This window comes from Cyprinodon tularosa, unplaced genomic scaffold (genome assembly GCF_016077235.1).
Source record: "Cyprinodon tularosa strain WSP-4 unplaced genomic scaffold, ASM1607723v1 ctg533, whole genome shotgun sequence".
Classification (NCBI taxonomy): domain Eukaryota; kingdom Metazoa; phylum Chordata; class Actinopteri; order Cyprinodontiformes; family Cyprinodontidae; genus Cyprinodon; species Cyprinodon tularosa.
This window is the reverse complement of record NW_024039267.1, coordinates 656,557-666,408: the sequence shown is the minus strand read 5'-3', so window position 1 is coordinate 666,408 and position 9,852 is coordinate 656,557. Positions and strand designations below refer to the sequence as shown.

General features: G+C 39.9%; 1 protein-coding gene across 1 annotated transcript; it reads right to left on the bottom strand.

The window, feature by feature from the left end:
• Positions 1–1,017: 1,017 nt before the first annotated feature.
• Positions 1,018–9,643, bottom strand: LOC119796069 (eukaryotic translation initiation factor 1A, X-chromosomal). Its single transcript, XM_038304429.1, has 7 exons — positions 9,478–9,643; positions 7,691–7,774; positions 3,535–3,638; positions 3,354–3,404; positions 2,276–2,357; positions 2,080–2,171; positions 1,018–1,966 (listed from the first exon to the last, which is right to left on the bottom strand). Exons 1-7 carry the CDS (start codon positions 9,491–9,493, stop codon positions 1,961–1,963), a joined length of 435 nt encoding a protein of 144 aa, XP_038160357.1. The 5' UTR covers positions 9,494–9,643; the 3' UTR covers positions 1,018–1,960.
• Positions 9,644–9,852: the final 209 nt, after the last annotated feature.

Below are 9,852 nucleotides of genomic sequence, written 5' to 3'. Positions count from 1 at the left end.
CCATGTCTGCTTATTCAAAAATGATAATTTCCATTAAATATAAAACTGCAATATTTCCATTAAATAACAAATACAATTAAAATGGCACATTAATACGTTTGTTCATGCGATAACGCTTAAAAACAAAATAGAGGAAAATGTAAACACTTTTCTAAAACTTAGCAATTTAGCAATTCAGAATAATGTAATTCTAGAGAGTGTACGACAGACATACCTTGAAATTGAGCATCAAAGAGAACAGCCAAATAAAATTGCAATAAAATAATGGGAGCTAAAAGGCATCAAAATACAAAAAGATTGGTTTATGATTTACGATTAATGTGCAGTAGTGGGAAATTCTATTAACATTTTACAACGGTCCTAATGTTTATGTTTCAGAGATTCCAGATATAAATGAATTTAGATTTTTTTTTTTTTTTATGCTAAAACCCAACAATGATCTCTGTGAATAAAGATTTTTACCAGACTAAATATGAGATTACAACATAATTCTGATTTTGGGGGGTTTCTGCAAAACCCTAAATGTTAAAACATCTCTAGAATTGATTCAGGAAGAATAATTTTTTAATATCTTTGCAAATTATTCCAAAATATTCTAGTTTTGTTGCATTCATAGAAACTTGGTCCGTTTTTATATTCATTTGGCAAAATTAACATTTTATATCACTGAAGTGATATATAAATAAAAAATCTTAAATGCTATTATTTCCCCCCTAAAGAATTACACTTCAAAAGTGATATTAAATATTGTGATATATAATTTTTATTTTCCATTTGTACATAAAAAAAAAAAAAAATCTATAAATAAAATCTGTTTATTTTACGAAGTAATTGCATTTACTTTAAACGGTACCTCATTGTGAAGTATTTTCTTTATTATACCAAAGTAAAAACGAAGCTGCAGTTTAAACTGAGGATGGTTTCAAAAAAAGGAAATATTGAGCAAATGGAGAATTTAAAAGTAGACCCATCATATTAGCTCCAGGCTGAATTTAAAATAAATAAAAGGCATCCAGATGAGAGGAGTTAAGATCTTTATTGGAAACCCAGCCATCAAACATCACAGCACATCTCCGTCGAGTCAGACCAACAACATCCATAATCCATTAGTTGGACAGAGCAGAGGATCCCAAAGTGAAGATGGAAACCTACTCAGCTCCACAGGGAAATAAAAATAATCTGCAATATGTTTAGATATAATCTGATTCTTATAGAGATGTGTAAAAGGTAGCTCTGATACGAGGTTCTTGCGTCTGTGTGGAGTGGGAACGTCTACTGAGGGAACGCGCCATCAGGCCGAGTTTAACCGCGAGGAAACTGCAGAGCGAGCCGGGTTATAAAACAGAAAAAAAAAAAAAAAAAAAACAAACAAAAAAAAGGGAAACGACAAAAAAGTTGGTTTGAAGAGGGGTCGGCTTCATCGGGCCATGGTTCAGTCCAAAGCAAGCAGTTCATATAAAGCCCAGAACTTCCAGTGTTCTTCATCCATCAGGAAACAACCCTTCAGAGGTAAACTGAGGAACCAAGAGAGCCGGTTCACTTTCTACATCCCACATGGTGTGAAGTCAATCATAAATACATTTTTCTAAAACGTAGGCATGTTTGGAGAGATCATGTCTACAAAACCCAGAAAGAAGAAAGGTGGAGACGTTTAAGCCGAGGTGTGAAGCTGTGAGCGTCAGGTCCTCAATGAAGGTTGTCCTGCTGCAGGGTCTCCTCCTCGCTCAGAACCAGGACCCAAACACAGATGCAGCCCACTCGCAGAAAAGCACAACTATCCATGGTACGCAGACTGGAATAACCAAATAGAACATCAATAAACTGGGTTTGGACTGCCACAGGTGCATCTTTAATATTAATTATAAAAAACAAAATGATAGATTCAGAGGATTCGGCTCAAAGCATCCCAAATGGGAGCATCTGTAGTAAAATCCTGCCTTCCCCCTTCAGCCGCAGCTCTTTAGATCTGCAAAGGAAAACAGGAGTCATCATTTCAGCTGTTTGCTTTGAAGTCGAGGGAAAATTTCCTTTAAAACAGAAGCTTTCTGAAGACGGAGATGAAAATAAAACAAAACTTACATCATCAATATCCTCATCATCGTCACCGATGTCATCGAACTGGATCTCGTCGTCGTCTCCGGGTCCGAAGGTGTCCGTCTCGTTGATTTTAGCTGCGCGAAACATGAAAATTGCGTTTTAATGTTCTGATGGGAGCTTCTGCTCCGGCAGAACCAGAACCCATAGAACTCAGACCCTGAAGAAAGGTGCCACTCACCGTGTTCTGGAAGCTCTCCGTAAGCTTTCAAAGCGCGAGCTTCGTCTGCGTTGTACTTCAGGATCACGTCAGCTTTGTTATCCTGGAACACAGATGGAGATTTTAGGAACACCGCCGATCAGTTTCCCAAAATGCAATGGCGGGAACACGGATCTTAACCGGTAAAATCCTCTGAGGATAGAAGCGTTTAGAGCAGAGCAGTCCAAAGTTAAGCACCAAGGTCATCTAGGTAAAACTACTTTTATCTGGATGATCTATTCACGATTTAAAACAAACCTTCAAGTAGTTATTTTTTACCTGATAAGTCATTCATTTTTTTAAAGAAAGGAAATTCTTATGGAGGAGAAAATGATTTGCACTGATAAAAAAAGGTTGAACGATTTCTGAATCTTTTGGAGTCAAGATTTTGTTTTTGTTGATCTAGAAACTATTTAAAGTCCATTTTTAGCAAAAACAACCAGAACCCCGTCAGACACGCATATTGTACTAAACAATACGGTTAATGAAAGTCAAAAGGACGATTTAATGTTAAAATCCTTTGGACATTGGGAACCGGACTTCCTCTGATGTCAGAATGAAAACATCAAAGGTATTTATCATTTAATAAGAGAGAAATTCTGTTTAAAAATGCTTCTAAAACAGGATAATGAGCTGCAGTCGGGCCACAGACCATTCCCCAGCTGTGTTTTATACATTTAGATAAAAAAAAAAAAAGTTCTTTTTAATTTTTCTTATAATACAGACATCCCAACCCTCCCTAATATAGATAGCTGTTCATGGATGCCCGCAAGTCGGATAAATTATCCTGGATTTCTCCGCTTCAAGCTTCTTTTCAGGTTCCACATATATCGTAATATAAAATATCTGATGAAATTGTTTTATAAATGTTTTCTTTTTAAATATAGCACTTTTAGAGATTTTAGAGCAGCATTTAGTGATTTTTTCCCAATTAGAAACAAAGGCATGAATGGAGGAAACCCAAACAGCCGGATGTTGGTTCTGATAATCATGCAGCTCTGAGTCTCACTGAAGCTGAAAACTGAAACCAGTCCTGGTTCTGCTAGACTTCTGGACCCACCTGGTAATCCCTGAGGCCCACCAGGATGATGTCTGATGTGTTTATCCAGACCTGGAGGAGAGAGAGAGAATGAAGCAAAGCCGCGGTCAGAGCGACCTTTGTGACCTTCACAAAAATCACGCCTGAATGGGCGCCGTGGAAACCGCTGACATTGTTATTTTTACCTGCGTGTCCGTCCTACCTTTTTCCGGAGCTTTCCTCTGATGTGGCACAGCCGCTTGGTTCCGTCGAAGCACATGGCCTCCAGACGGCCGTTCCCCAACATCTTAATCACCTGAGCGTACTCTGAGCGAGAGGAGGGAAAACGGATCCTTTGGTCAGACACCCTGACCTTCAGAAGCAGCAGCTAGGAGGGAAAGGTTCTTTAACCCTTTCATTAAAATCAAATCACAAACAGGTCATAACCGGAACTGGAACAAGGCATGGGGTTTTCAAATTAGCCCTGTTCCTGTAAGGCCGCCACCATCATGTCCCAGCTATGATGATGATGATGGGCCATGCTTGACTTCTGCAGCTCTCCCAGAGGTCTGACTTCTCTGAACCCTGCTCTCCTTTCCCAGCCGTTGATTTAAGGCAGACCTCCATCCTGGTTGGTCTGCAGCTGGTCCATCCTCTGTCCATCTTCATTCTGCTGGGTTCCTTGCTCTACATGCTGATGGTTGACATTTAACGCTTATCTGAACTGATCTCTTAAAGTCGTAGGGAAACAGGCATTCCAACTGTTGCTTTTCTGAATTCTCCCGAATGGTGCATGACTTGAATAAAGTGAATGTGATTGGTCGATTATCAAGAGATTGTTGTGGCAGAAGTTTCGCCAGCTATTTGATTATGGCCAGTTTGACAGAAGCATCTTGCTAACCAGTTAGCAACTTAGTGCTAGCAGGTTCCCAATGGGAAATTCCATTGGGACCAAGTAGCACTAAATTGGTGACTTAGAAACGACACTGTCAAGGAACGCTATGGACAGAGGAAACATGCAAGAGGAGGAGAGTTTAGTGTCGGAGGTCGTGGATGAGTCTCCTCTGTCGTCCATTTTTTATTTAGAGGAGGAAAGCGGGATGAAGATGTTGTGGAAGAGGACGCCAGGGCGGCAGAAGCTTGGTTTGGTGTAGAAGGCTTCCAGCCGTACATGTTTGAGCCCTTGCCTCGCAACGCTGCCAGTTCTGTTAGCTCTACGCCTGCTGAAGACACAGACGTCCATCCCCGTGAACACTGGGACGGAACTCAATGGGAATGGAAATGATTCTGATTTCAACCGTTGCGTATATTAGCTGGGACATATGAATCAAGATGCTATGACCGAAAAAATGTGATTGACAGATGACCGTTGATATATGATTGGCTGAATTTAGGTGTTCAGGCTGACGTAGAACTAACTGGCCTGAAGATGATAATGGTAATAATTTTTTTTTTTATATATATAAATTTTCTAAATTTTGGGACAATATGGTCTGATAAAGAGTACATTTATATACATGTTTAAGCCAGAATGATTTGACATTTAAATAGGATTTCCCTACGACTTTAAGGCTACTGGTTGAATCAGGTCTTGTTTAATGACATCAGGGTAAACAGGACCATGTTATAAATACATGCCACACTTTTCAGATTTTTCTGCACTTCCTTGTGCCAGTAACAGGATCAAAACACAATAAGAACATTAAAGACTGTAGTTAACCAGAGCTTTAGAGTGGTTCCTGAACCTCTACAGCCGCAGTTCTCAAAGTGTGTGGCGCGACCCACTGGTGGGGAATTGAGACGTGACAGGTGGGGCGCGCCAAGTTCCGGTGTGTGTGTGTGTGTGTGTGTGACTATAAATGTAGAACGTGTGAGAGCAAACTGTCCTTATAGCTGTATGTTGCCGCTTTTTAGACCAATCAAACCCACAAAGTAAGCATTACTAGCCTACATGCAGTCTAATTAAAAGAACATTAGATATGAGAAAAATTTCACCTGGAACTGAAGTGCCAAAATAATGATTGACGTGATGTCGGCATATTATTTGTAACGGAATAAACTTTCGCGCCCCAGTGTTGCCAACTCAGCGACTTTGTCGCTATATTTCAGACCCCTCCAGCGACTCTTTATCAAAAAAGTGACTAGCGACAAATTAGCGACTTTTGGAGACTCTTACGTGAAAGCACGTATCGTTCCTTTTCTTGTCCTCCAGCGGCAGGTGCTGCCGTGGGGCGCCTCCCCCATCCCCACCTCGTTCTCCCCCGCTATCACAGGAGTCCCTTTCAGCGCTGCAGTCAGAGACACAGCATGTTTACCCTCAGCGTCCAGACTGCAAATAAAGCGCACGTGCGCCGGGATTGACGGCGCAGGTTGATCATAAATAACTGAATTTGAAATATTTTATCTTAAATAAATAGGACCAGTTTATTGAAATGACGTCTGACTCCACCCTGAGGCTCAGGTTTAATGCTCAGACTCATAGTGAATTCTGGTTTGGAGTGGAGAGGGAGTTTCCACTCATCGGGCAGAGAGCTGTGTGCATTCTTCTTCCCTTTGCCACATCATATCTCTGTGAGATGGGCTTTTCAGCTGTTGCTTCACTGAAAACAAAATACAGATCTCAGCTGAACATTGAGCATGACTTGAGAGTGGCAGTATCAAGCCTGCAACCCCGTTTTGATAAACTGCAATGCAAAACAGGCTCATTGCAGCCACTAATGCAGGGATAAATAGACCTGTATTGCCAGATGGATTTCACTTCTTTTCTTTTATTAACAGATTGCAGAGTGGCACTTTAATTTTTTCTATCTTTGAGCTTGATACAAATTTTGACACAGCTGCATTTTTATTTTCTTTATTTTTGAGCTTGCTGTTATTTGATGTAGATAGTTTGTATTTAGATACTACTTGTTACTTCAATAAAATTGGAACATTTTAAAATTGTTGCATATTTCATTAGCATTGTGTTGGGGCGATGGGGACAGGCGGGGCTTGAAAATTCCCTCTTGTCCAAAGTGGGGAATGACAGAAAAAGTTTGAGAACCACTGCTCTACAGGAAGATAGGTGTCAGACAGAGAAAGGAAAATCATTAGGATGTGAAGAAACACAGAGATAAACATCAGCAGGTGGAGGAAAAAGCTCTGTGTTCATAAAACAGCCTCAGTTGAAGCACAGATTAGACCAGGCGTGGTTCTGGTCGCGTTCCTGGATTATTTTCTCAATTCAGACACCCAATCTGACATGAACCTGTTTGTTAGAGGTCTGATAACCGATGAAGTGTCCTTAAAGACAGGAGATTAGGCTCGTTTCTTCTCATCTGTCTTCATCAATGATGGAAATACCTTTGATTACAGCTGATCTTTGCTTCTTTTTAGAACATCATTAAAAAAAAGGTAAAATCAAGAACATTAAGTGAAATAAACCTTTCCCCCTACCCTTTAGGAACAGATAAAATTACATTTCTTTGCAGAGCTCATTTGCTTCAAGCAAACATCCCATAATCCTCTGCTGCATCACCGTCACATCACCAAACCGATAAGACACAAACTAGATTGAGCGATTGAACCTCGCCAACATCAGCTGATACTGACGTGTTAATGCAGACATCCAGTATTAATAAATCAGTACTGGGATTAAAATCTGGAAACCAGTGCTTGTTAGGCAGCAGGTCGAACTAGAACCAACTGGATTTTAGTTTGAGATTCCCTCCATCAGGTCTTCAGGTGGATACGTTTGTCTTTTCTGTTCATTTTTCAGAGGAAATCTTCTTTCTAGCATGAGATTTGATTTTATAACCTTCCTGGAAACTTTACAGACCCTGAGATCTGGAGTTAACACTCTACTCCTGGATTATATCCCAGGATTACTGGGAGAAAATTTTTTTTCTTGAATCTTTACATCAGTTCATATGTAAAGAGAAGAAATGACATAAAGTTAAATTATTTTAAATCAAATCTCATTATTTAATACAGTCCCAACCCCTACTTTTAGACGCCCTTAATGACGTATTGATGTGGTTTATTGTCAAAGCATCGCTTGGCTAACAACATTTGAGGGAAGCTTAAAGTATCAGACTCCACCCAGTGGATTTCAGGAACATTGGGTGCTTCTATCTAAGCTTTGGTTTAGCACAGCTGTTTTTGGCCAGATGTTTTATTAATGCTTCTGTTGATGTTTCCATCATCACTATTAGTTCCTGAGTTACTGAGAAGCCTCTGCCTCCCCACCAGAAGAACTACTGCTGGTGTCTAACAGACGAACCCCCACCACAGGTACTGTACTACAAAGTAAAGACTCATTCCTGCAGGAAAAGATTTAGCAACAATTCTGGTTCCTGTAGTTTGTTATTGATCAGATCGAGCGTTGCAGCTGAACTCACCTTGGCCGTCCTCTTTGAACACCAGCTCCCTCTTCTCAGACTCATTCTCGTTCTTTCCACGTCGCCGATTCTTTCCTCCTTTACCTGCAGGCAGAGCGAGCAGCGTTTAGTCTGTGAACTTTTAAAAACATCCAATGAAGCAGAGGAGGAATCTCTCTGAAGCAAAAAAAAAAACAAAGTCTGCTTGGAGATGCTGGATCACAACCACAGCAACCGCTTCCTTCAGACACTAAAAGCTCATAGGAGACATTTTAAGTCTACGCTCAAAGCTTCCTCTGGTCCCAAAAGACTTTAATGGAAGGAGAGATGGCCGCTGCTGCCAGGACACCTGCTGAGTACTGCTAGCTGTGAAATGTGTCATGTTTATTAGTGTGGAGACATAACGTAGAGTGGAAGAAAACATCAGATCTATTTAAAAAATCTAGACCAGTCCAGTCAGGATTGGATGACCCACGTGATGGAACATTCCTCATTAAACAGGGTTTATACAGGAATGATTAACTCCAATTTAATGAGTTTTAATGCCATCAACAAGTACCCATGATTATCCTATATATATTTATATTTTCCCATTATCTAGGCTTTTCTCCGCCTCAAGCTTTTTTTCCGAAGCTTTACGATCAAGCTGAAGCAGTTCAATATATTGAAAATATATTGTGATATATCTGACAAAGAAAATGTTAGAATCGTATTTTTTTAAATGCCATGATAACCACATTTTATTAATTTGATGCCAATTAAGGCCTTAATTTGAAAAATAATAATTTAATGACTTAATTATTTTTAATTTCCCGGGGAAACCCTTTAAAAAATATATTAAAGTTAAAATGAACTTACTTTCCCTTTAATTTTACTTCTCATGTCTTAAAACAAACTGCTTTCCTCCAGAACCTTCCAGTTTAGATAAAATAAACCAAGTTTAACAGTTTTCTAGGCTTTCTAAGACCCCATTAGAACCTGATCAGACTGTCAGCTTAGGAAGACAAATACCTGCAAAGAAAGAACTGAAGGATTTCCTTCCCTCACAGTGGAAATAGCTTCGAGAGCTGAATCTGAGAGGCAAACTACCAACATTTATGATCTGGGAGCTTTTAAAGGTCTTTAAGATGAATTGATTTGACATTTAAATGGTTTGAAATAAAGAACAAGGAAATAAACTTTAAACTAATTCCAACTTTAAAAGATCAAAGACCTTCAGATAAGCTAAAGAACTATTGATTAAGGCTTACATTAATAATTACTCCGATGTTAAACTAGACAGAGTAAAATAAAAACGGCTAGATGAGTAAAGATTAGTCCTTCCTGTATGAATGAAACATTTTAAGGAATTCGCCATTTAAACCGGTTTAAAAACCACACAACTTGGGATTTTTTATTAACTGCTCTATGGTTCATAAATAGTGGCTAATTAAGCAAATTTGCTAATATAAGGGCAACTTAGAGCTAATCACGTTAGGTTTTGATATTATTTTAAAAGTTAAAGTGTTAAATATTGTAGTTAGTGAGCAGATGTCAGAAGGCCAACCCAGGGTGGAGCTAACTGTACCAGCTAGCTGCTAGCTAACCGCCTTTTAAATGATGTAAAGCTTTAACATACATTAACTAACTTTAATATTATTGACATTCAGAGTGTATAATAAGCAGAGGCCGGGGTGGAGGATCAGTAGCGGGCTCCTGTACCTGCTGCTAACGCGGTTAGCCGGCCCGGGTCACGTTTTCCTCACGGCGGGCTGAACTACCGCAGAGCTCATTAACCCCAGTAAAGCCCTCCATGTTCGGCCGCTTACCTTTATTTTTGGGCATATTCCTTCACACCAGGTTTTCTTTAACCCCACTCGGCACAACTCACGGTTGATATCTGTTTACAAACGTCAGGGAGGATCAGGTTAAACCAAACTGTACGCAGCGAGAAGCTATCTGGTTAGCGCCGAGGCTCTGTCTGTGCGCATGCGCAGAGTGTCTCGCTGAAAAAACGGCAGTGCTTTATTGAAAACTGTGACGCAGCACGCGAGCGGCGCCGCCATGTTTGGAAGGGCAGAGTTTTCCGGAATGGGTTGAACAAAAGGGTTCCAATACAGAGCAAAAGCATTTTCATCACAGTTGATGTTCTGGAACTAATTTAAAATAGGACAAAGACTGAAATATTGAAACAAAAAAGGTGA

Excerpts from the sequence above, each read along its gene's own strand:
- LOC119796069 (XM_038304429.1), bottom strand. Across the intron at positions 3,639-7,690 it reads GTTCAAAGAGGACGGCCAAG|AGTACGCTCAGGTGATTAAG; the intron begins GTGAGTTCAGCT and ends CCTCTCGCTCAG. Across the intron at positions 2,358-3,353 it reads TGGGCCTCAGGGATTACCAG|GATAACAAAGCTGACGTGAT; the intron begins GTGGGTCCAGAA and ends TCTGTGTTCCAG.